Source organism: Felis catus, chromosome B1 (genome assembly GCF_018350175.1).
Source record: "Felis catus isolate Fca126 chromosome B1, F.catus_Fca126_mat1.0, whole genome shotgun sequence".
In the NCBI taxonomy this organism is placed as follows: Eukaryota; Metazoa; Chordata; class Mammalia; order Carnivora; family Felidae; genus Felis; species Felis catus.
In genome coordinates, this window is record NC_058371.1 from 171,902,707 (window position 1) to 171,930,661 (window position 27,955).

At 35.8% G+C, this 27,955-nt stretch overlaps 1 protein-coding gene and 1 long non-coding RNA gene across 2 annotated transcripts in view; one reads left to right on the plus strand and one right to left on the minus strand.

Moving 5' to 3' along the window:
* Positions 1 to 1,636: 1,636 nt before the first annotated feature.
* LOC123385084 lies at positions 1,637 to 27,934 on the plus strand. Its single transcript, XR_006597130.1, has 2 exons — positions 1,637 to 1,838; positions 27,742 to 27,934. It is a non-coding gene; the product is annotated as an uncharacterized LOC123385084 (long non-coding RNA).
* Positions 3,399 to 27,955, minus strand: part of UBE2K (ubiquitin conjugating enzyme E2 K) — a 73,354-nt gene continuing 48,797 nt past the window's right edge. Inside the window, exons 4-7 of the mRNA XM_003985425.5 lie at positions 22,279 to 22,361; positions 10,858 to 10,957; positions 7,786 to 7,914; positions 3,399 to 7,448 (exon numbers count right to left, since the gene is read on the minus strand). Coding sequence (XP_003985474.1) covers positions 7,374 to 7,448; positions 7,786 to 7,914; positions 10,858 to 10,957; positions 22,279 to 22,361 — 387 coding nt within the window. The 3' untranslated portion in view covers positions 3,399 to 7,373. The remainder of the gene's footprint in view (positions 7,449 to 7,785; positions 7,915 to 10,857; positions 10,958 to 22,278; positions 22,362 to 27,955) is intronic.

Below are 27,955 nucleotides of genomic sequence, written 5' to 3' on the forward strand. Positions count from 1 at the left end.
ATTGGCCTACAGTGGGGCCAAATAATTTAACACAAAGTCAATTTTATAATGAAGTGAATACTTCATGTAATTTATTGAATACTGCACTAACTGTAAAAAAAACAGGATGGCTATATGTGTGCAGAAAGGTTCTAAGTGTATCATTATTTACCCTCATAATCATGTGGCTGACATCTGCAGATCACTTCTACTGCCCAGCATCGTAAGAGAATATCATACTGCATACTACTAACCCAGGAAAAGACCAAAATCCAAAGTATAGCTTCTAATGAATGCATATTGCTTTTGCACACCATCATAAAGTTAAAAAAAAAAAAAAAAAGTAAATCAAACCATTCTAAGTCAGGGACCATCTGTACTAAATGAAGGTAAAGGTTAGGGACAAAAATAGGGAGGTCAAGAGATATAGTAGGTATAATTGATGGCACAGAAATATAATTAACTTAGTGTTAACAACAAAGCCTAGAGTTACTTACAGAGAGGTGAGTACATTGCTTAGGTAAAATAAAAACAAAAACCGGAAGCATTTAGTGGCTTCTAATGCTGGCTCAGCTGGAAGAGCATGCAACTCTTGATCTTGGAGTCCTGAGTTCGAGCCCCACTTTGGGGGTAGAGGTTCCTTAAGTAAACTTAAAAATACATATTTAAAAAACCCACCAGAAACATTTAAAAGCTATGGTCTCAATGGATTAGTACTACAGGTAGGAAAAGGATTATAGATTTTCCACTATGAACTCTTCCCTACTGATGGTTGTTAAAAATACACATTTATCATTTGGAAAACATTTTTAAAGGAAAATCAACCATGCTAATTACTATTACCCTGAATTCATTTTTCTTTCTTTTATGGGGGTTGGGGTGGGGGAGAAGTAAGTCCTATGCCCAGCGTAGGGCTTGTACTCACAACCCCATGATCAAGAGCCGCATGCTCTACCAACTGAGCCAGCAAGGCACTCCAAATTCATTCCTTTATAAAAAATGTTGCCTTCTGACTACTTCTGTGCCATGACATCTTAAGGCTGACCTGAAAGGAGCTACAGCTCTCCTCATATACACAGAAGTATAACATACAACTACAGAAGTAACTGAGGTGGAATAAAACATTAAAATAAAAAAATGGAATGAAATAGTTTTTAGGGTCAATTAGATTTTATGGTTTAAAAAGGTCATTTTTTTATGGGTTTGATAAACAAAGAATGCTATTTTCTTATTCCAAAAACAGAAAAAAAAAGTATGTTTGGTACAGGTAAAGCAACATCAGAAGTCATGGAACCTTAATTACGGTTGAAATTAGTTTACCAAAACACCCTGTTTAATTCATACCATTGGTTTGACTGGTTTGGGTACTTTCCTTGAAGACCTTACTCCCACCTGAACTGGTTTTCCTTTTCATGCTTGCAAATGATCCCTCCATATTTCCTATTTTTAAGGAAAACAAGAGTAGCATTACAGGTCTTAAAATGCTATCAAGTTTAGTAGGGACATATAAATAACAGTATGATGGGTTTACAACAAAACCCCCATGTCTCTGGGTATCTAACTCACTTAATTACATATATATAAAGGAATGTGACTGTAAGGTCACCCTTTCTCCTTAAAATTCTAGAATTCTATATTGTTAGAAGAATATCAGTGCAATGCCAATGTCATTACTCTTGCTCCTCAATATTGCTCAAGACACAAAGGTCACTCATCTAATGCAAATAATAATGTGTACCAAAAGGAATATATAGATCTCACATATTAAAAATGAACTGAGGAACAAATACAATAACTAAACAACTCTATGTTAGCGGTGTATGTGAAGAAAAGACACTGCTAGCTGCCCTTCAATCAAGGTAGGTATATTCTGCATATGCAGCAAAGCTTTTATGCTGTAAATGAGAAACACAGTATTAGGTATATTAACTCTGAATTAAAATATACTTTGGGTTTCTCCAATGTCCAGTTTTATAGTACTTGTCTTGCTTTACCTATGTATACTTTAAAAAAGGCTCTACAAATATTGTACAGAGTATTTAAACAGCTTGGCTTTCTTGACCTTGGTTCTGTATCTAATTAATAATTTACAATAGGAAGATTAAATAGAGTTAAGTTGTGCTTTAATGTCTTTTTACTGAAATTAAATGGGGTAAATTGAACATTACATAAATCCATGAGCAGATACATTACTGTGGGATATACTTCTAAAAGGGATCAGTAAATTTCATGCTTTTCACTGAAAATCTTTAAACCTGACTGACCATCCTTTGCTAGGGATGGGTATGAGAGCTCACTTGAATTCCATCTGTTATTCTTGATTTAATATGTAAAGATTCAGCTTGCTCCATGAAAAGAGGACTTCATGCTGGTATTCCAGCCAGGAGCAATTCCATCTCCAGGCTACAGAAAAGTCATAGGTCTGCTGAAAGCTGGTTATGAATGCCCTAGAGACATAAAGTAACAATCAGATTCGCCCTGTGAAAGAACTAGTACAAACCCTAACCAACATAGCCTCTCTTAATTATCAGAATTGGAGGTAGGGGGTAATCCAAGGATAGTAACCCAGGACTTTCTGAAACAATTCAGTTTTTTCCATGGTAACAGGCACCCTCATTTCCAGAATGATTTCTGTGTATATATAAAAAAAGAATAAACATTACTTTCAGTACAGATTCATTCTGGATTACTCTAAATTTTGGATTCGAACCTAACCAATGTTCTATTTTCAAATAAATAACTTTAGAATTCAACAGTTTCAATGCAGTTTTAAATTCAAAGACCCAATATAACTTATTCCACTTATCATCATATGCTCATCACTATGAACTTTGTCTAAGAGACCTATCTACTTGGTTCTTTTCTTGCTCAAAGCAATGTGGAAGCTTAACTGCCTATCCCTAAGAGGAGTACCCAGAAAGAAGATATAACCATTTTCAGGGGAAAACATGCATGCATTTATTTTTAAGAATTCCCAGTAAGGGGGAAAAAAAATTCAACATCTTTAAAAATGTGTTTATTTTTTAAAAAATCAGTTGTGTACAAAAGTGTTTCGTAGCTTTTAATTCTCAAGACAAATACCCGACCCTCCACCCATAACCCACCCTGTTTCAATGGTCTTTCTGGTTAACCCACCCATTTTCCCCTTACAGGAAGTTAATGGCTCAGAATAGACCCTCCTACAGAATTTATCATCACTAACAGATTGTTTAGAATAGAGATCTAGAGAAGCTAACAAGCAAGGTTCTTTCTCAGTGAGGTTAATGAGAATCCCTATAATGGCAGTAGACTTCCAGCAGACACCACAACAAAGCACCATCAATTGCTGAAAGCTAAAAAATAGATATTTTCAATAGTATTTCATTTTCTATTGGAAAAGTCTTTAAATTACATTAAATAAGTCTCTTTCCCCCCAAAGAAATAGTCTAGCTTTTATTATGATGCCTGTAAAAAGTAGGTAACAGCAAGCACACAAGGATCGTTTAACAGCACAGTGCAATGATTTGTATTCACTCACCCCCTAGAACCAAACTGATAAACTGTGCCACACCTGATTATATATAGCAGCATGGTTGAAATAACCAAGCAAAAGGTGACACATTCACAACTTACATTTAGGTGATCACAGGTTTATGAGGGTAGATCAGTCCAATAAAGTAGTAACAGAACAAACAGGACAAGGGAGATACTAACATTCCCCTATCCCTATGCCACAAGATTTTTGATCCATATTGCAACAGTGCAAACAGAACATGTGACATTATGTGTTAGACACTGCAGAAAAGTAACATTTGAGAAAAAGGCCATTTATCAGTAAGTACTTCAAACTGCCTTCTTCCCCAGTGATAGCAAACAGTTGATGTTAAGCATTTATTTTAAACTGGTACTAAAGGAATGGAAATGCAAATTTTTTAAATCAATGGTTTGTACCCTGGAATTGAAATTTCTTGAACTAGAAAAAGTGATTAATACAACATCATTTTCTAAAGTCCATGAAATAAAATTAACTGTAAACAGACAGCTTCCTTTTTCACATCCAAACATTGATTCCATCTTTGTACAAGAAAGTATACCTGGCTCCAACCCTTCCGTGCCTGAATCCATCTTAAATCTTTAAAACAATAAAAATGCTTTATTGTATTCCTATAATTTCCTGTATTGTGGAATCATAATCATACCCCTATTGCAGAGTTTTAAAAGCTCAAATCAGGCATACACTTATAGCCAAGATCTGCTTTTTCACATCAATAAACTTATTAATAAGCAGCCTAAATAGTAACACAATATGTTGTATTCTGTAGTGCATAAAATAAGCAATATCCAGTTTAAATGCCAATTCTTTCTTAGAGTTACTTTAAAAAAATTATTTTTGCATAGTTTTAAGCGCCACCAACAATCACAAATGTGAAATACTTCCAAAAAGAAAAAAAGTCAGTCTTAGGTTCATTTCATAGATTACTCTCCTCAAAAGCAAAATACTCAGAATCCAAACATATACATACTTTTATGTGTTATGTGTTTAAGTAAACCACAGTCACAATTCCAAATATTTTGGGTAGCCAACTCAGAATCTAATTTAGTACAAAGTTCCTCAAATATTTATAAACCATCTACTGTATACTTATTTGGGTGACAAATTGCTATTCATTCATTCAGTAATCTGTAGTGAAATACTATACAAGTATTTGTCCTTTTAAAAGTCGGGCACATACCCAGGAAATAGACCCAATTATAATAAAAGCCTACTAGATTATCAGTGACCTCTAGCAAATCTGCCTGCTCTAAATGAGATACTATTTTATATATATAAATATTCTTGACTATGTACAAGGATATATATATATTCTTGTACATAGTTTATATATTTATATATAAATTTATATATATATATAAATTTATATATATATAAATTTATATATATATATTTAACCATAATTTTTGAGGACTTTACAACCGACGAATCACAAAAAACTGAGAATTATAAAAATAATTTCTACCAGGGTACCTTTCCCCTAGACCTGCACTTTCAGTGTCCTTTTCCCAAACATGTAAGACCAAAGGAAAAAAAGCAATTGCCTTAATTTCTATGTTTGGGGAAATACATCTATCTGTAGAGAAATAAAAAAGAAGAAGGGCAGTGGGAAATACATCAGAAAGAGGAATTATCACATTTAATGTAAATGAGGTAAATAAATTTTTGAAATGAAAACTGCATTATGGAGAACCTCTCATACCAAATATTGTACTTTTCAATTTCCTGGGCACTGAGTAGTTAGAGGAGTAGATGGGGTTAATATGCATAAAAATCAAAGGCAAGGTATAAAGGTATAGCTGCCTCCAAGAGCTAAGTATGTAATGCTTGACTTTAGTAATCTCTGAGTTCGTTCTTTTGTCTAACCACAGGAGAATTAAATATACCCTGATAATACAGGCAAATAGTAAATTGGGTAGATGTGTTTGATATTTAAAATAATCCAAGTATTACCAAGCCACCCTCCGCTTAAAAAAAAAAAAAAGTTAATTCTAACCAACAGTAGAACAAAACTGTTCACATTTTCACACAATCCCAACCTTACTTCAAAATATAAAGTACAAGGTTTTAGCTATTTAAAATAAATAAAGAAAAATCGTATTTCCTTTGGCATCTTAGAAAGTAACTAAACTATAACAATTAAAGGAGGTGATTGTATAAAGGAACTTATACTTAAGCAAACACATAGGGGAAAAAAACATACCAACTTGTGTTTAGTATGCAATAATATCAACTACAAGAGCTTACTATTAATTAGGAAAGCCTTACAAGTTTTTGGAAGAACCTTCACATCTTTAACATTACAATATATTTAATAATGGTTCTTTTATTGCTTCTAAGATTATTGAGAAGTCAAATGAAATTATGCTGAATTTATGGTTCAAAATTATTTTGCAAACACTTAACGATTGTAATTTAGGATAAATAACACTTGAAGAAAGCAAACCTTTTATAATATGACTTTCAATATACAGCCTTACTTTAATTCATTCTCATTCCATTACATTTTTGTTATTTTGCATTGGTCCTGAAAATTTAATAAGAACTGTGTTTCTATGTATAGAACTGACTGCATAAGTCCATTTCAGTCTTCATAAAATGGTCACATTAGTGTTTGAGCTGCAAAACTAATAATTTTCAAACTTTTGAACTTAGAATGAAATGTAACTTTAATACGAATAGAAAGTCTGACTATGTACAAGAAAAGGTAAAGTTTTCAATTCTCATATTATCAGAAACATCATAAAGAAAGCTAGATTTATAACACACTTCTATTCCTATGTGTATGTGAAGTATGTACAGTAAAACACCACACAGCTTTCATGTGTCAATAGGGGTAAATGCAAGCAAGAGTGACTTTTAAAGTACCTGATAAAGCAATCTCTATAAAGCCAAAATTAGGCTAAAAAACTGCAAATAGTTGATTGCATCCTTGGAAGAGCTCAAAGAAAATTTCATCAGTTTAAAAATAGAAAGATGTCAAATTCACTGAAAAACTAAGTTGGGTTCTTTCATTAAATCTTGGGAATACTGCAACATCAAATATTTGCTGTTTCTGCAAGAGGAACAAAATTGGCAGCTCCATTTTTACATTATTACTCACATAGGAAAGTTTCAGGAGTGGAGAATTGTAACAAAACATTCCAAATGGACGACCTAAAAATGGAGCAAGGGGTAATGCCCCTCGGCATTATTTCCTCAACAAATACAGAATACAAATTTACCATCAGAATATTAGCTGTGTGTGGTAAGAGGGGGAAAAATAGATATGGTGTCCCAGTCTGTGGACAAGGACAAAAAGGCTCTGAATAGGTCACCATCTTCAATTCTGGATAAATCTCATATTTAAGAATTCTCAAATGCTTAAAATGGTGGTCTTTTCAGCTACCCATCCTAAGAAGTCAAGTACAAGCATGCAAGTAAATTCACAGGCACAGAGGATCCATGTTAAAAACAGTTAAGGTAGCTGTGATGCAACACCAACAATTTGAATGGCCCTGACACACTCAAAATATTATCTTAATTATTCAACGAAATCCTGAAGCAAACTCTTGCTAGTCTTGGTACACTGCTAAACACTAAAGTAGCATGTTTTTTCCATGGTTTCAGCTTAGCTCAAAGAATTTTTACACTATTAAGAAAAAAATTAAAGTATTTCCCCTTTTTAAATTTACACAGACGTTTAATTAGCTTTATTTACAGAGCAGGGATTTTTTTTTCAGTCTCCAATGGTGCCTAGATAACATCATTAGGCAAGAATGCCAGTTTAAAAGAAATCTATGCAGAATCCTAAAAATAACAGATGTTGATGCTCCTCAAGAAAGGGCAAGCTTGACTATATCAGCAGCTCTTTCTCTATGCCTCAGTTACTCAGAAGCAATTCTGTTGCAGTCTCTACATCCCATGATTTTGAAGACAAGGCCACTATTACTGCATTCTGTAGAGAAGAAAAGGGGACACAAAAAAATCAAATCTCAAGAAAATATTTTTAAAATACTGAATCATGCACTATCTTTATATTGAGAAATCACACCTTGTTTTCTTTTTTTTTTTTTTAAGTTGCCTGGCATTTGTAGTGCATAAAAAGCTCCTAAACCAATGACTGGAATTAGCAAAGGGAAAAGAAAAATCAGTGATTATAATAACAGAAGAAAGTTTATCAAAACTAGATTTAGAGAGTATCTTTGAAACACTTTTGTCAGCCAAGGATTTGCAGCAATAATTTTAAGTCAATCAATAAATGTATCAAAATAAGTATGCTTTTATATACTTACCCTATCAAAGCCCATAGCACATAAGTTTTCTATTTTTTTGGTGTATTCTGGACTAGAAACTGGTGCTCCAGCATACACATGTGCCCAAAGTCGAGCTGTCTGTTTGAACATTTCAGGATTTTGTTTGTACTATATAGAGAAAAAAATCAAACGACATGACAATACAGTAGTAGTATTCAATACTTAATTGCCTAAGAACTTGTTTCTTTTCTTTTTTTTAAGTTTACTTACTTTGAAAGAGAGAGCACATGCACAAACAGGGGAAGGGCAAAGAGAGAATCCCAAGCAAACTCTGCACTGCCAGTGTAAGCCCAATGTGGAGCTTAAACCCATGAACCTCCAGATGATGACCAGAGCCGAAGTTGGACATGAAGTGTCAAACATTATACAACTAAACAGAATTATCTGCTTCTAAAACTAGGTGGACATTCACTAATAAATGTAACTGACCTTTGTACTAACCACAGTTCATGACAGAATACAACTAGACTTCACTGTTTTGCTAGAGCTGTATTAGCATACAGTGATTTAAGGATATGCCATGTGCAATGCCTGTTTGTTTTTTTAAAGATTTTATTTTGGGGACACCTGGCTGGGTCAGTTGGAGAGCATGGGACTCTTGATCATGGGGTTGAGTTCAAGCCCCATGTTGGGCATGGAAACTACTTAAAGGAAAAAAAAAAAAGATTTTATTTTTAATAACCTCTACACCCAACTTGGGGCTCGAATTTACAACCATGAGGTCAAGAGTCGCATGTTCCACCGAACAAGCCAGGCAGGTGCCCTGATTTACAGCATGTTTTGTTTTGTTTTTTTTTTAATTTTTTTTTTCAACGTTTATTTATTTTTGGGACAGAGAGAGACAGAGCATGAACAGGGGAGGGGCAGAGAGAGAGGGAGACACAGAATCGGAAGCAGGCTCCAGGCTCTGAGCCATCAGCCCAGAGCCCGACGCGGGGCTCGAACCCACGGACCGCGAGATCGTGACCTGGCTGAAGTCGGACGCTCAACTGACTGCGCCACCCAGGCGCCCCTTACAGCATGTTTTGATAGGTTTATGAACTTATCTCTTAAAAGTACCATAAAGTACTTTTTTTTTTTTAATTTTTTTTTTCAACGTTTTTTATTTATTTTTGGGACAGAGAGAGACAGAGCATGAACGGGGGAGGGGCAGAGAGAGAAGGAGCCACAGAATCGGAAACAGGCTCCAGGCTCCGAGCCATCAGCTCAGAGCCTGACGCGGGGCTCGAACTCACGGACCGCGAGATCGTGACCTGGCTGAAGTCAGACGCTTAACCGACTGCGCCACCCAGGCGCCCCTACCATGTTAATTCTTAATAAGAGAATAAGTCAAATTACTGAACTGTTTTAGGAACAAGAAGAAAGTGCTTAGACCAACTTCAGGCTTTGAGGCTCAGATCTCCAATAGGAACTCAAAGCTGAGACTCAAGCTATGGTTTTGACTACCCAGAGGGAATGAACAGTGTATATATGTAGCACGTAAAACCCTAATTCTAAGCACTCTGAGACAAACAACAGACGATATTAACAAGTATATACATTAAACAAGGAGTGAACAGCTTTTCAAGGGAAAGGAACAGGTCTTACTAAGAGGAAAGTTTCCTCAGGCAGAGGAAACATGACAAATTGGGGGAAATAACCAGTATAAATGAATGCCATCTTGAAAAGGCAAGGAATCCAAGGAACAGTAAGAATTTAGATGAGATAAGCTGGGTTTGTAGACAGTTCAAATCATGGAAAAGCTCTGCAAACTAAAGAATCTGGATTTACCAAGTAGGTAATAGCAGAGCTTCCAATAGGTTTTTAGTAGTAAAGTAAAATAAGATTTGTACTTTACAAAGCTAACTGGTATCAATGTAGAAGATGGGGGAAGGAAGAGGCGGAAGAAGGGGTAGGTATAAGAGCAGTTGAATGGAGATATTTTTAAAAATGTGAACTAAGGCAATCAGAGAAGTATGATGAAAGAGAGACTGGGAATGGAATCAACAAAAGGAGACAGAAAGAAATTCCAAGTCTGTGATGTGGACATTTAAATTGATGATAGTATAATATAAGGATGGAAAGTTCACAGGATTTAAGATTCTAGGTTCAGTTTTGGGAATACTGTGCTGAGGTATCAGTGAAACATTCATATAGGGCTATCCTGTTTCTGAACAGGCTCTTGGGCTCAGAGAGAGGTCAAAGCCTAAACATTTTCTCAACTTACAGGTGATCGTATCAGTATGGATATGATCACCTAAGTTACCATATATAATGGAAAATAAAAGGAACAGTGTCAAAACCAAGGAACCATACTTAAGAGGGAGGAAAAAGAGAAATAACTGTAGAAACTAAGAAGGAACAACTACAACTACCAAGATGAAGAGAGTGTTGTATCTCAAGTCAAGAGAAGAAAAATTTTTAGATGGGGGAAAAAAAAAAGCTCAGTAAATCCTAATGGCTTAGAGGTTGGCAAACTTTCTCTAAAGACCAGATAATTATTTCAATTTTCAGACCATACCATCTTTGTTCCAACTGTTCAACTCTGCCATTTTGTGGCTGGAAAGTAAACAAAGGGGTGTGGCAATAAAACATTATTTACTTGTAATTTACTGTCCTCTGTTAAGATCCTTGGTAACATTTACCATGCCACTTCAGCTATAGCAAGAGCTGGTTAAAATGATCATCAGGGGAGGGATAATCACTAAACTGAAGGACAGAGATGGATACACACATGATAAAGCATGTACAGTAAATAATCACAGAATCCAGATGTAGGCAGGACTATGGGTGTTCACTGTGTAATTCTTTTCACATTGTGCGTTTGAAAATTTCCACTGACGTGTTTTTTAAAAAAAGCATCTATCACATATCCAATTAAATTAGTATTTTAAAAATCAGTAAATTAAGTCTTCACTATTATATCTGAAAAAATAATCTCACCACAAGAAAGAAAACCATTTCCAAATTTAGTTTCAATGGAACTATGCTCATGTGTTAACATTGCAAACCACTATGGTAGTAAAGAATTATAGTAAGTATAAGAAGGTCTTATAAAAGCAGCTACCTTACCTGATTTGCTACTACTGCATCTTGTGGATCATCTGGTTCTGCAGCTGCCAACAGGGCTTGCAATGACAATAATACCGTGCGGAGAGTCATTGCTGCTGCCCTAAAATTCAAACAGGAAAATATTCCAGTTAAGAACACACTGCATGACAAAAACAAAAGTGGATGTTTCCTGAATAAAATATAAAAACTGGAGATAAAAATAATTTAGATTTTATCTTAATCATGTAGCTAAATTGTAGAAATTTATGTATCTACCTACCATATTTTTCTTCTTCTTGACTTTAAAATGAATGGAGTGTATTTCTTAAGACAATTCAAAGCGTCCTGAACTGGCCTTTTCTTTTTGTTGGCAATATCCTTCTAGTCAACTTTATCCACTGATTTAATTTTCTACCCACTTCTCTACACATGAAGTGATAAACTAGTATGTGTAACTTTCTTTCAATGCCACTCCAAAAACATATAAGATACCATCAAGCAAATATCCCTTATTTTCAAGAAAGCCTAAAAGCACTCCATAACATTCTGAAACAGACCAAGTTTACTTAAAATATATCACCACTAAATTCATGCTTCTAAATGTATTTTGTAAGCAAGTATTTATCTAAAAAAATGGTATCTACATAACCAGCAAGGATTCTTCGTGTTTCTGTTAAAAAAGCTGTCTGACCAATATAGAAATATTCATAAATATAATAAATGCAACAGTGAAATATTTAAAAAGTTGAAGGAGCATTAAATAATAAGCCCATTTTAACCACACAAATTAGATCATTCTAATCCAATCTTTTTCAACTGGGTTCCTCATTTTAACCACGGAACAGAGAAAATTACCGAGTGACTATTTTCTCAATTTTCCCAAGAATGGTACCATCTTTGACTATTACAATAAAGGTTAGTTTATTACCAATAATGGAGGCCTTAACCAACAATAGATGCCTTAAGGCAGTGTATCCCACAAAGTGTAGTTTCACCAACCAGTAGTGTCAACATCACCTGGGAAACTTGTAAGAAATGAAAATTTTCAGCCTCATCCCAGACCTCCTGAATCAGAAATGCCAGGGTAGGATTAACAAGTACCCCAAGCGATGTTTTTTTAGTTAACATCTTAAAACACTTTTTTTTTTAATTAAAAGAAATTTTATTTTTTTATTTTAGAGAGAGAGCAAGTACACAAGCAAGGGGGAGGAAGAGAGAATCCCAAGCTCAGTGCAGAGCCTGACATGGGGCTCAATCCCACGACTCTGGGATCATGACCTGAACCAAAATCAAGAGTCATATGCTCACGTGATTGAGCCACTCAGGCACCCCACTCCAAGTGATTCAGATGCAACCTAATGTTTGAGAAATACTGTTTTAGGGGATTGCAGCCTGAGCTAATTAAGAAGGGCTACTCTAAACCAATATAATAAAATCAATATCAAAACTGTAGTTCCGTATTTTATGTATGAGAGAAAAATTGCATCACAAATGAATCATCAAAAATGCTACCAGAATAAAAATTTTTATTTCTCAATCTACCTTTTTGAGAAGTTTAATCGGAAAAGGAAGAGACTGGTTATGACACAAAAGTTAGCTGAAATGCTAAACTAGCATTAAAGAGAACAGGATTTTAAAAGCTTTTTAAACCACTATATATGGTTATGTAATGGAAATTTCTAATTCTGAAACAGGGCTGGAAAAATGGAGATTGTTTTTCTAAACCAAGGTTCTAAACTTCCAGGGCACCTGGGTGGCTCATCAGTTAAGCATCTGACTTTGGCCCAGGTCATGATCTCATGGTTTTTGAGTCTGAGCCCCACACTGGGCTCTGTACTGAGAGTGCACAGCCTGCTTCTGTTCCCCCCCCTCCCTTGCACGTGCTCTCAAAAATAGATAAACATAAAAAATAATAATAATAAGGTTCTATATTTCCTAAGAGCTTACAAAAGTTACTTTCAACCAACAGGTACACCATCTTTAGAATGGATATTCTTTTAAGACAGGAATCAAAGCATAAAAATCGGAATTTAGCGCTTAAATGTTCATTCTTGTCCTGCCGTTATCACTGTGACAAGGTGAAATCTTTCTTAATTAGAAGTACACTACTTTTGGGGCACCTGGGTGGTTCAGTCAGTTAAGTGTCCAACTCTTGATTTTGGCTCAGGTCATCCATCATCTGACAGTTGGTGAGATTGAGCCCCAAGTCAGGTTTTGTGCTGACAGCTTGGGATTCTCTCTTTCTCCCTTTCTCTGCCCCTCCACTGCTCACACACTCTGTCTCAAAGTAAATGAACATTAAAAAAAATACACTACTTTCATTGTCTATTTGGGTAATTAAATTTTTTAATGTTTATTTTTGAGTGTGTGCACGCACAAGTGGGGGAAAGGCAGAAAGAAGGAGACAGAGGGTCTAAAGTGCGCTCCATACTGACAGAAGAGGCCAATGTGAGGCTTGAATTCATGAACCTGTGAGATCATGACCTGAGCCAAAGTTGGACACTTAACTGACTAAGCCATCCATGTGCCCCTCTATTTGGGTAATTTTGAAGAGAATGTTTAAAGGTACGTGAACATCAAAAGCTGCCTACGTGTATCAGCATAAAGCTCACCTCCATCACCTGAAAATCATCCAGAAGAGACAAAAATACAAATTATCACAGAAATAGGATATATAAAGTTAAGCTGGCTACTCTAATATTCCATTGAACTTATTTAAGCACACCAATGAAAAAATCCATGACATTAAACAAAATCTTAAGTTACATAATTTTTAATTAATATAATTATTTCTTTCAAGGAAAGTTATCTGAATATTAAAGATAAATCTTCACTCAAAGGAATATTTCACACTAAAACAATTATTAAACTCACTATAATTTTAACTTGTAATAAAAACATGAAAACATGTAAAATAAAAGCCATCTAAATCTCACAAATCATTGGGCAACTGAGTGGCTAAGTCAATTAAGCATCCAAGTCTTGATCTCAGCTCAGGTCATGATCTCATGGTTCATGAGACTGAGCCCCATATGTCAGCCCCTACACTAACAGTGCAGAGCCTGCCTGGGATTCTCTCTCTCTGCCCCTACCCTGCAAGCTTGCTCGCTCTCTCTCAAAATAAATAAATAAACTTAAAAATCTCACAAATCTTAGCAAAACCTTAAGAACATTATATAGATAGATTTATATTTTTATCTCAAGGCAATAAACATTTTTCTTTAAAACTTGATGAGCTCTTGGGGCGCCTGGGTGGCTTGGTTGGTTAAGCATCCGACTTCAGCTCAAGTCACGATCTCCTGGTTCTTGAGTTCTAGCCCCACGTTGGGCTCTCTGCTGTCAGCACAGAGCTTCCTGCTTCAGATCCTCTGTCTCCCTCTCTCTCTGCCCCCACCCCCACTCTTGCAAGTTTTCTCTCTCTCTCAAAAATAAATAAATGTTAAAAAAAAACTTGATGAACTTTCAAAAGAATGAATTTAGGCCCTTGCTTTACACCATATATGAAAATTAATTCAAAATGTATCAAAGAATTCTGTGTCTCCCTCTCTCTCTCTGCCCCTCCCCCACTCATGCTCTGTCAAAAATAAATTTAAAAAAACTTAAAAAAGCTTCACAATTGGGGTTGAATTTCTTGGATGGGATATCAAAAGCACAGGCAACAATAGGAAAACTGGAGAAACTGGTGTAACTACATCAAAGTTAACTGTATAGACAGAAAAACCTGTGCAAAGGATAAAATCAATAGAGTGAAAGGCAACCCACAGAATGAGAGAAAATATTTGCAAATCATATCTGATAAAGGGTTAATGTTTGGAATATATAAAGAATTGCTGTTAACAACAAAAACTCAAAAAATCAGGACCTGAACAAACATTTCTCCACAGAAGATATAAAAATTGCTTATAAGCACATGAAAAGATGCTTAACATCACTAATTGTTAAGGAAAGCAAACAATGAGACACTACGTCACATCCATTAGGATGGCTACTCTCAAACAAAACAGAAAAATAACAATTGCTGGTGAAGATGCAGAGTCACTGGAATCCTTGGGCATAGTTGGTGGGAATGCAAAATGGAGCAACAATTACAAAAAACACTATAGCAGTTCTTCAAAAAACAAAACAAAACAAACAAAAAAAACACCTAAACACAGAATTACCGTATGATCTAACAAATCCACTTCTAGATACAGACCCAAAATAACTGAAAGCAGAGACTTATACACCCATGTTCATAACAAGTATTACTCACAATAGCCAGAAGGTGGAAGTAACTCATTTCCATCAACCCATGAATGAAGAAAATGTGATATTTATCTATCTATCTACACACAATGAAATATTATTCAGCCTTAAAAAGACAAATCAGACCCATGCTACAACATGATGAATCCTGATGACATTAAATTAATAAGTGAAGCCAGGAATAAAAAGACAAATACTATGATTCATCACCTAGAAAAGCCAAATTCACAGAGACATGAAGTAGAATGGTGGTTGCCATAGGCTAGAGCAAGACAGGAATGGGAAATAAGTGTAGAGGTGCAGAGTTTCAGTTTCAAAACATGAAAGGGTGGGGAGGGGGCGTGGTAGAAGGATGAAGAGTCAAAGCACAGAGGATTTTTAGGACAGTGAAAGTACTCAGTATACCACAATGATGGATACATGTCATACACTTCTTCAAATGCACAGAATGGAAAACACTAAGAGTGAACCATAATATAAACTATGATTGGGATAGGTCAATGTAGGTTCATCAACCATAACAAATGTAACATTCTGATGGAGGATGTTGATAATGGGGGAGGCTATGCATGTGTGGGGGCAGGGAGTATATGGGAAATTTCTATACCTTTCTTTCAATTTTGCTGTGAACCTAGAACTGCTCTAAAAAAATAAAGTCTTATTAAAAAAAAAAAAAACCTGGGGACTGGGGACTGGTAGCACAACAATGTGAATATACTTAATAATACTCATCTGTATACTTATTTTAAACAGCTAAGATTACCATGTTATAGGTCAATTAAAAACACCAAGACGGTAAATTTTATGTCATATGCATTTTACAGTATAAAAACATTGTTTTTGAGAGAGAGCGAGAGCGATAGAGAATGTGTGGGAGGAGGGGCAGAGAGGGAGATAGAGGATCCCAAGCAGGCTCTGTGCTGTTATCCGACACAGGGCTCAATCTCACAAACCGTGAGATCATGACCTGGGCTGAGATCAAGAGTTGAACCCTCAAGACTGAGCCATGTAGGAGCCTCAAAAACATTTTTTAAAGTGAGAAGCTCTTCTCTTAGAGAGTCTTAAGTCCTTAATATAAATACTTAAAAATACTTTTCCTTTATTTCCACTGTCTTTATTGGGAAGACACAAACTACTATAATAGACCTCTGAAATTACCACTTTAAAAACCAGAAACTAAGGACTTAAAGGTGAACATGTTAGAAGGGATAGTTTGCTCTCAATATGGAAGAAAAAAATCTTAGACTTCATTCATAACAATCTTAAAGAGAAAACGTTATGTTTTCTGTATGCTTGAAATTTTTCATAATAAAATGTTGGGGGAGGTATTTATAAATCATTAAGAATTAATTAGCTAGGGGCGCCTGGGTGGCTCAGTCGGTTGAGCACCAACTCTTGGTTTTGGCTCAGGTCATGATCTCACAGTTATGTGGGTTTGAGCCCTGCACTGGGCTCTGTACCTACTTGGGATTCTCTCTCTCCCTCTCGCTCTCCCACTTGCCAATTTGTCTGTCTCTCTCAAAATAAATAAACTTAAAAAAATTTTTTTTAATTAAAAAAAAAAAGAAAATTAGTTAGCTAAAAAGAAACCTAAATGACACTTGAAACTAATACTGTATGCCAACTATACTTCAATACAAAATAAAAATTTTAATATTTATTTTTGAGAGAGAGAGAGAAACAGAGTGTGACTGGGGGAGAGGCAGAGAGTGAAAGAGAGAGAAGACACAGATTCTGAAGCGGGCTCTAGGCCCTGAGCTGTCAGCACAGAGCCTGATGTGGGGCTTGAACTCACAGACTGCGAGATTATGACCTGAGCTGAAGTCAGATGCTTAACCGACTAAGACACCCAAGTGCACCCCTCCAATAAAAAATTTTTAAAAATAAATGATAGAGGAAAAAAACCACTCTAAATGTAAAGTTTTAAAAAGCTAGACAAGAAAATTAATGGTAAAGAATGACATTGTTTTAATTTAGTTGTAATAAAATTACTATCAAAACAAAACCTAGTCTTCTGGCTCTAAGTACTATAGAAATTATAACATCTTTGATAGTGTAAAGAAATATATGAACTTTTTGACTGCTCTATGTTTAAATCTAAACACAGTAATGTGAAAAAAGCATACAACTGAACATACAATCTTTCATTCCATTTATTGTTTTACACAGTACTAACTAAATACACAATGCATTGAGATTTTTAGGATTTAGTATGTAAAAAACAAATCCTAACAGGTAAACAGGATTATGAAATTTCAACTTGTGTCAGCTAATTTTAATAATCAGTGGTTGACATTTGCTCCCCATTCCTGGGGTTCTAACCTGAGAGCGCACTCAGGTATTGCCTGCAGCCTGGCAGCCCTGGGGAGGCATCTCTATGCCAGCCTGCAGTGCCTGCCCTCCTGCCCCTCCTGCCCTATGGTCAGGCATTGATAGCCAAGCCAACCATTCTGCACTTTGTGTCCCTCTCCCATCTCCATTCCCATCAGCCCTGGGCCACCTCCTCCAGTTCTTCCTCTTTTATTAATTAGTTGGTCGGTTTGGAGAGTTGATTGGCACCATGGAGGGTTGGCAGGTGGGGCTGGACAGAGGGACTACTACCCACAGGAGCATGTACATATGGAAAAACAGGACAACAATGGACTTTTTATGATGTAATAAATGTCTTAGTACCAATGTCAAAAAAAAAAAAAAAAAAAAAAAAGGGGGCGCCTGGGTGGCGCAGTCGGTTAAGCGTCCGACTTCAGCCAGGTCACGATCTCGCGTTCCGTGAGTTCGAGCCCCGCGTCAGGCTCTGGGCTGATGGCTCGGAGCCTGGAGCCTGTTTCCGATTCTGTGGCTCCCTCTCTCTCTGCCCCTCCCCTGTTCATGCTCTGTCTCTCTCTGTTCCAAAAATAAATAAAAAAACGTTGAAAAAAAAATTAAAAAAAAAAAAAAGTAATCAGTGGTTGACATACCTTACAAATCTATCTTAAGTAAATCAATTTTGCTCAGATCACAGAAACACAGTTAAGATGGCTAATTAAATATTCATGCATACAGGGACATATGTACCCCAATGTTTATAGCAGCATTATCAACAATAGCCAAAGTATGGAAAGAGCCCAAATGTCCATCGATGGATGAATGGATAAAGATGTGGTTATACATACATACACACATACATATATATACATACATACACACACACACACACATATCTATGTTATATGTGGTTATACACACACACACATATACACACATATAATGGATTATTACTCAGCAATCAAAAAGAATGGAATCTTGCCATCTGTAACTAGGTGGATGGAACTGGAGGGTATTATGCTAAGTGAAATTAGAGAAAGACAAATATCATATGACTTCACTATATGAGGACTTTAAGAGACAAAACAGATGAACATAAGGGAAGGGAAACAAAAATAATATAAAAACAGGGAGGGGGACAAAACATGAGACTCTTAATTATGGAGAACAAACAGAGGGTTACTGGAGGGGGTGTGGGAGGGGGAATGGGTTAAGGGGCATTAAAGAATCTACTCCTGAAGTCATTGTTGCACTGTATGTATGCTAACTGATTTGGATATAAATTTAAAAAATTAAATAAAATTAAAAAATATATATTCATGCATACAGAGTAAGGCCTTCAATATGTACAATAGCCATGTGAACTATCTCTATTGTTGACTGTTATTTTCTATTAAGAGTCTTCCAGAAGACCATCAACATAATTGATGTTTATTTAAAACACTGACAACTACTTAAAAATGGCAACTTTTTTGTTTCAATTTTTTATTAAAGTATAATAAGCAGAGTTATACAGCTAGATGAATTTTTATATATGTATACAACACCCATGTAATCATCACCTAGATCAAAATATAGAGTACTTTCAGCACTCCAAAAAGCCTTCTCATGCAACTCCCTTTCACAACCCTCATCTACCCCCACCACTGTCCTAATTTCTATCATAGTTTTGGCTTATCTTAAATTTTATAAAAAGCTATACAGTACATGCTCTTTTACGTCTGGCTTTTGTTTACTCAACATGCCTGTGAGAATAATCCATGTTATTTGTGTATCTATATATATATATATATATATATAGACATATATAGACATATATATATATATATATATATATATGGTTGTTATGGTGTGATTAAATGTGCTATAAATATTCTTGTACAAGTCTTTTGGTGGACATGCACTTATTTCTCTTGGATATAGACCTAGGAGTGGATTTGCTATGCCATATCAAAGGTGTATGTTTAGCTTTGGTAGATACTGCTGGTTGAGTGGTTGAACCATATGCCTACCATCAATGCAAGAGAACTATTTATAAGTGTGTAGTAGTATCTAATTGTAATTTTAATCTGCATTTCCCTGATGACTAATGACACTGAGTATTGCTTATTAGTCATCTAAATATTCTCTTAATGCCTGTTTATGGCTTTTGGAAGGGCAGTTTCACTGAGTGCAATTTTTATGTGTAGTTATTTTCTTCTCTCCCCTATATTCAGAATAGGTGTCAGTGGAAAAACACCAGAGAATAGTTTCTTCATACAACACACTGTATAGTTAAGAAATAAACCATACTAACATTAAGTTGTTAAACATTAAAGGTAAATCGCCATCCATATATACTAATAAAAGACCAAGACTAACAAACTGTCTTCTAGCACACCTATCCCAAATTATTCAATGTTTACTCAATTTATTTTTCTGAAGATTACTGTCTTGTAGTTTTCTTTACCAAATTCCAGCTCTGAAGCCTAAACATGAATATCCACTGACTGCCAATTACCCTCAATAAATGGGGGGGGGGGGGGGGGGGGGGAGGGTAGGTAGTATTATCCATGTATATCCAATCTCACCTATTTTATCTGATATTATTTTTTAACATTTCAATTATATAGATATGAAATGAGACTAAATTTAGCTACTTCACACCTGCCTAAGGAAATGAGAATAGTTGACACAAAGTGTTTCAGTACAAAAGTTCAAGTTCTCTCTCTACACATTCACCATCTTCTTTCAACTATCTATAGGGAGATAATCAGATGTGGTAGTACTGTTGGCTTAACTCTGAGCAAAAAGGGAAGTCGGTGGAAAATTTCAGTCTAGAGCTTTATTTGTTTTTAAAAAAGGGGGCGGGGGGAACAGGGAGGAGAGTGTATCATTCTAGCTGCTGAGAATTGCTGAGTAGGGCAAAGTTACAAACAGGGGGGCAGGCTACTGTAATCATCCAGGAAAGAGGTAATGTGATGTGGGCCAGGTAGTTAGTAGCAGTGCAACTGCTTATAAGACTTTGGTGGTTTCACCAACAAAATTTGCAAACAGGGTATACAGGGTACCAGAGAAACAAGAACCAAGAATCATGAGGAGGTTTTGGCCAGAGCAAATGCAAGGATGTAGCTGTCAATAACTTAAGATGGGGTGAAGCAGGTTTTGGGTTAGGGGATTATCAGTTCAGTTTTCAACATGTTTACGTTTGAGATGTCTACTATATACATAGTCAAGTAAAGATGTTAAGCAGGTAGCAGGATATGAGCCTGGAGTTCAAGAAAGATAAATTTATGAGTTGCTGATATTTAAAAAGTGAAGTTATAAAATCAGATGAGCATACCAAGAAAGTGAGTATAGATGAAGAGGAGCATAGGTAAAGACTTAGCTTTCAAGTACTGTCATGTGCAAAGCTCCAGGAGAAAAGGGAGAAACTAGTTAAGGAGTCAAGGAGTCTGAGAGTGGACATAGGAAAGGGGAAAATAGAAGACCTAATATCCCAGAAACCAAGTGAATAAAAAGTACAATGTCTGCAAATATTCCTTAGTACCACTGAATGATTGAGCTATTATAAGGGGCCTTTCAGATAACTTTATGGATAAAAATACTGAGTCCTATAAATTGCAAAAAGCTACAAATTAAAAGAAGGACAGATTAGGTCTATTCCACACTACTCAATGTTTAACAGTATGGAATATATATCAAGAAACTAGATCCCAAGAGATGATCTGAGGGAGGCGACTTTACCCAGATGTGCTATTAGAATAGAAAAACAAGGGGCACCTGGGTGGCTCAGTCAGTTAAGCATCTGACTTCGGCTCAGGTCATGATCTCACCATTCATGGGTTCAAGCCCCACATCAGTCTCTGTGCTGACAGCACAGAGCCTGGAGCCTGCTTCGAATTCTGTGTTTCCCTGTTTCTTTACCCCTCCCCCACTCATGGTGTGTCTGTCTGTTCGTCTCTCTCTCTCAAAAATAAATACTGAAAAAAAAAAAAAAGAGTAGAAAAACAAAACCAAACCAACAACTCTTGTCTGTTTATCCAGTTACTAAATAAACCGAATCATCCAAACACTAAATGTTGTCATTCCTGTTTCATCCTGTTCAGGTTCTATTCTTTCCATTTCTTAACAAATCAAACACATAACTTATTACTGTTTTCTCCCACTCCAATGTCTTTTTATACTGGTTTTAGTTTTTTCCATCCATGTTGTTAGACTATGCCAGGATCTACTCTAAGAAAATTACATAAACCAATTCATGTAATACTTTTAACAGCCTTATGAAGCAGGTGTTAACCCTATTTGTGAGATGAGGAAACTAAGGCACAAAAGCTAGGTAATTTGCTCAGGACCACAGTTCAGTAAATGGCAGAGCTAGGTTTGAATTTAAAGGGTAAGAACACTGTGCTAAAATCAGATCAGACAAAGCATGTGAAAGCAGTATAAAGTGCCATACAAATGAAGATATCACCTATAAAGGCACTCCTTTCTTCAAATCTGAGAACCTTAACTCTGTCCAATTAACACAACTTTCAATATTTTTGTTGCCTATATTACATCCAAGTCAGAGCTGATTACTTCAATATTTATTTATGTTAGTCTTTCACAAACATCTTTCAGAGATAGCAAGAACTAAATTTACCAAAATAAATGAAATCAAAGCTTTTCAAGATGTAAGAGCTAGTATCTAACGTTACCTAATAAGTCACTATTTAAATAATGATTGTGATCTCAAATCTACCACATTTTTGATTATGCACTTAAGAGACTTTATAAAGTTTCAAAATTACAGCCCAAATAGGAGAAAGTATAATATATGCTTATGTTCTGAGGCAATTACACAGGTAACACTCTAAATATAGTTTGGAATTCATATGAGAGAGGGGAGAAGGTGAATTCAAAATCTCTTACCATTGATCTTTCAGGATATCCAAACAAATAGCCCCTGTGACGGAACTAATATTAGGATGCCATATTTTAGTGATAAACCGGACCTAGAATATAAAGCACACTTGAGTTTTTAAGTAACAGAAATAAAACACATATAGTTCAAATAGAACTACAGGAAAACGAAATCTTCATATTAAAAAAAAATGTCCATACTTACATTACCATCATTTTGCCTACCTGAAGGGAGGGGTGTGGAAGACAAAGCATTCAGTAAGCTGAATGTTGTCACTGACATACATTATTTTTAAACCTTTTAATAAATGTTCTGCCTCTAAAGAAACCCAACAATTATTAGGTGTTTATAATTTACCTAGCGTAATATTCCATGCTATAATAACTACAACATAGACTAAAATCCACTTAGGTAGATGAAGTAATATAAAACCAAAATTAATACAGATAGTAAATGGCAATTTATTTAGTGTCAAGTAGGATGCAGAAGAGGTGTGAAGGACAAAGAAAGTAAAATCAGTGCTTGGAAGCATTTAAGTAGTAAGTAGCTGTAAGATGGCTTCTAATATTTTGCAACATTTTTTTCCCTCAATTTCTTTTTAAAAAAATAATTCAACAAACATTTGGAAGATACTGGCACTGAGGAGACACTAAGGCTTAGTGTTTAACAGATTTACCCAGGGGATGCCTGGATGGCTCAATCTGTTGAGCATCTGACTTTGTCTCAGGTCTGATCTTACCATTCATGAGTTCAAGCCCTATGCTGGGCTCTGTGCTGACAGCTCAGAGCCTGGAGCCCACTTCAGATTCTGTGTCTCCCTCTCTCTCTGAGCCTCCCCCACTCGTACTCTCTCTCTCAAAAATAAACATTAACATTTTTTAAAAATAAAATGGAAAAAAAAAAAGAAAATTTATCCAAAATCAAACTAGCCAGAAATAGAACAACACACACACTTATACAATCTCATTTCAGATTCTGAGTCTCCAATTGCCTATTTGTCTCAGCACTGATGAGTAAGAAACCAACAAAGTGAAAATGCTATCTCTAACAGATCACCATGAAATGAAATGTAGTTCATCGTCTCTTACTTATGAGGTTTTTTTTTTGGGGGGGGGACCAATTATTATTGGGGGGAGGGGAGGGAACATATTATTGTTATTATATCTAACATGTTACAATAGTCATCTGAGTCAAAACTCCTTTACACCTAATAGATTAATTACTATAAAAGCCAAGCTTATAGTACTTCCCAAAAATTGACTCATCAATATATGCTTCAAATCTAAGCTATTTATGGAAAGAAGCTAAACAGATAGCTTCCACTTTTCTCCTTGTGATTCAATTTGTCTATACTACCTGTTACTACTTCCTCACTTAATTACTCACTAACTTATATGCTGGAAAAGCACTTCAACAAAATATCTAAAACTGAGGGGCTCTTTCCATGCCCTGATCCTTTTTTTGTTCTTAAAATAATTTTATTGCTTTCAAAGATGACATCCACAGAATCACAATCTCATTAAACAAGACCATCATTCTACACTTTGGTTACTAAACAGTCTAATGACTTTACTACCTTCAGTTTTGCTTCCTCAAATCCATTCTCCACATTGAAACCCAAGAGTAACCTTTAAAACATATCTGATTCACTACTCTACTTAAGGCTCTTTAATGACTTCTCATTCGCTTCATGTAAGCCAGCCTTCTGAAACTGAATATATATATATTTTTAAGATGACATGAGAGATAGGCTAAGGTTGGTTTCAGAAAGCGGGCTTACATGAAGGGAATGAGAAGTCATTAAAGAGCCTTAAGTAATGAATCAGATATGTTTTATTTTTTTTTTTTAATTTTTTTTCAACGTTTATTTATTTTTGGGACAGAGAGAGAGCATGAACGGGCGAGGGGCAGAGAGAGAGGGAGACACAGAATCGGAAACAGGCTCCAGGCTCTGAGCCATCAGCCCAGAGCCCGACGCGGGGCTCGAACTCCCGGACCGCAAGATCGTGACCTGGCTGAAGTCCGACGCTTAACCGACTGCGCCACCCAGGCGCCCCCAGATATGCTTTAAAGATATAAAATAACCAGATGCCATAATTTCCGTAACTCAAGGACATTATAGCATTTTGTGACTTTAAAACAAAAGTTGGTTCAATCTTTTCAACAAGATTGGAAAATTAATTTTAAATTACTGCTGAAGTTGTCAGAATGTTTATGGTGTAGGCAAGTGATCTAAGGTATCTTGCTTTTTAAAGTCATCTTCAAACCATGATCTCTATAGACATATGAAGACAAACATGCATATATGCAAGATCAAGGAAATTATTAAATTCTTACTTGTACTATAATCTACAGTTAGAATAAATACTTCTGAATTTAAAAATGATCTAATAAAAAATTTTTCAAGAGGACACTGATTATCCACTAGTACAGATGTAAATAAATGTTCTAGTAGTTTTTTCTGTGGTTTACCATTCTTTCTCCCCTATTCCTCTCTTCTTTGTTATTCTTTATCAACTACCTCCTTTCTCAGATTTTTCATGTCTTTATCTTTCTCAAGCCTTACTATCACCAATGGTATCCACAGGTGTCCCAGAATTTTGTCCTATTATTCTATACACACAATTCAGATCTACTATATTCGTCACTTTCTCCCAAAGTGCTAACATCTCTGTTATATATCAACAAAAATGTCAAAAAAACTTGGAGGGGGTGAAGTATAAAAGTAACAATACAATGACACTTACCATGACCTACTTTAGTCATATTTGACCCTGATCACAAAACAATATTAAACCAACTTTAACTAACTTATTGTACAAAAGAAAATACTATTTTATTTTAAATATGCCTGTGCAGATGGGCAGACCCATTAAAAATTATTAGCAATGAGAGGAGCCTGGGTGGCTCAGTCAGTTAAGCATTCAACTTTGGCTCAGGTCATGATCTCATGGCTTGTGAGTTCAAGCCCCATGTTGGGTTCTGTGCTGAGAGCTCAGAGTCTGGAACCTGCTTCAGATTCTGTGTCTCTCTCTGTCCCTTCCCTGCTCATGGTCTGTCTCTCTCTCAAAAATAAACATTAAAAAAATTTTTTTTAAAAAGGTTATTAGCAATGGTATTTATACTTAATTTCACATATAAAAACTATGTTTATAATGCCAAGGCGAAAGAGGAAAATTCACAACCTAATCTCCAATACATAATTAGACAAATCATTGAGCTAGAGTTTTCCTAATTTAATGAGTTTTTTCATTATAGTTCACTCCACAAATAACACTGATTGTATGCACTGAATAAAATTCTTCTTACACTATATTCAGCTGACTCAAAGATATACCTCCTCCGTCTAGAAGCAAACTTTCTGCTCTTCAGGTTAGTAATTTATTGCAGAATAAAAATAAGAAATACTCTGTGACCACTATTGAGCTATCAATCTAAGTTTCTTTTATTTATTTATTTTTTAATTTTTTTTTTTTAACGTTTATTTATTTTTGAGACAGAGAGAGACAGAGCATGAACGGGGGAGGGTCAGAGAGAGGGAGACACAGAATCCGAAACAGGCTCCAGGCTCTGAGCTGTCAGCACAGAGCCCGACGCGGGGCTCCAACTCACAGACCGCGAGATCGTGACCTGAGCCAAAGTCGGCCGCTTAACTGGCTGAGCCAACGTCGGCCGCTTAACTGGCTGAGCCAACCAGGCGCTCCTCAATCTAAGTTTCAATCTTGGGCAATTTTACCTGCACAGTAAGAGAATTTAGCCAGCTACTACCTTTGATACTTTTATCTCATGAGGCTTAAAATTAAGCATGAGCCCACAATATTAAACATATGTGAACATAATCCAGCCAGAAATTTACAAATATAACTCCATTCTTTGTTATATTTACCCATCAGTAAAAATTCAAATCAATATGGTACATATCTAGAACACATTTATATGTTCATTAACATTTACTGCGAAAGCTTAATGCCATAAATGAGTACCATATTTAAAATAATACTAAATTATAACTACGACTGACTAGTTGAAGCCAGAGGGAGACACACTTGAATGATTGAAGGAAGACTCTTCTAAATCTTTTTTAAAAAATTTTTTTTTCAATGTTTATTTATTTTTTGGGACAGAGAGGACAGAGCATGAACGGGGGAGGGGCAGAGAGAGAGGGAGACACAGAATCGGAAACAGGCTCCAGGCTCTGAGCCATCAGCCCAGAGCCTGACGCGGGGCTCGAACTCACGGAACGTGAGATCGTGACCTGGCTGAAGTCGGACGCTTAACCGACTGCGCCACCCAGGCGCCCCAAGACTTCTCTAAATTTTGAAGGTACCCCAATATGCAATGGCTGGAATTAGGACAGTTGTGGTCTGAAGAGCAACATGAACTCTGTTCTTAGATTATGAGTCTCTTTTTTTCCATTGTGCTAATAAGAAAAGGACTTATAAAACAGTGATTTCAATGATTAAATAAAATATCAAGTGCCTGAAACAGAGCCAGGGCTACGCAATCACTTTGGAGCTATATAAGACTATAGAGGGAAATAAACACTTCCACTGAGATCACAATTTATCCATTTCAAGTGCACAACTCCATGGTTTTTAGCATATTCACATAGAAACTATGTAACCATCAGCAGTTACTCCCCATTCCTTCACATATTCTCAGTCTTAAGCAACCACCTGTTTTTTGTCTCTTGGATTTGCTTCTTCCAATGTTTCATATAAATGAAATCATACAATGTGTGGCCTTTTGTGTCTGGCTTTTTTCATGTAGTATGATGTTTACAAAGTGCATCTATCTTGTACCACATTATCAGTACTTCATTTATTTTTATAACACAAATAATATCCCATGGCATGAACCTACCACATTTTGTGTATCCATTCAGTTGATGGACATCTATGTCATTTCCACTTTTGGGTCATTATGAATAGTGCTGGTATGAACATTTATGTACAAGTTATGTGGACAGATGTTTTCACTTCTATTGGGTAGATACCTAGAAGTAGAATAAGCTAACCCTGTATTAACCATTTTGACTAAACTAAGTACCAAAGCAACTCCAACATTTTACACTCCCTCCGGCAATGAATGAGAATTTCAATTTATACAGGAAATTTAAGTGTCAATGCTGAATTTTCAAATGATGTCACAGAGGGAAGCCAACAGACTGCTTCAAGAAGGGCCTTTTAGAGTGGCAGTCTCTGGTTAATGCTAATATTTACATAATGCTTACTTTGTGTAGGCATAGTTGTTAAGTACTACTATTTCATTAAATCTCAGGTACCATGAATTATTTAATACACCATTAGATTATGTACCCTAAGAAAAAAACTGCCAGTTAAATTATGACATCACATCCACTGAAAGGTGTATCTTGATGTCAGATGTATCAAATATGTGAAAAAATGTTTGATAGAATTATTGAAATAATTTTCACATGGATTAATTCCTTTAATCTTTATAATCCCTAGGGAGGATTTACAGATGAAGAAACTGGGGCACACAGCAGTTAAGACAGTTTGCCTAAAATCACTAAGCCAAGGATGACTGGCTGGCTCACTTGGAACACGCCACTCTAGATCTCAGGATTGTGGTTTGATCCCCACGTTGGGCACAGAGATTTCTTAAAATAAATCATAAAGCCAGTTAAATGGCTGAAGTACATCTGAACTTCAGTGAATTGCT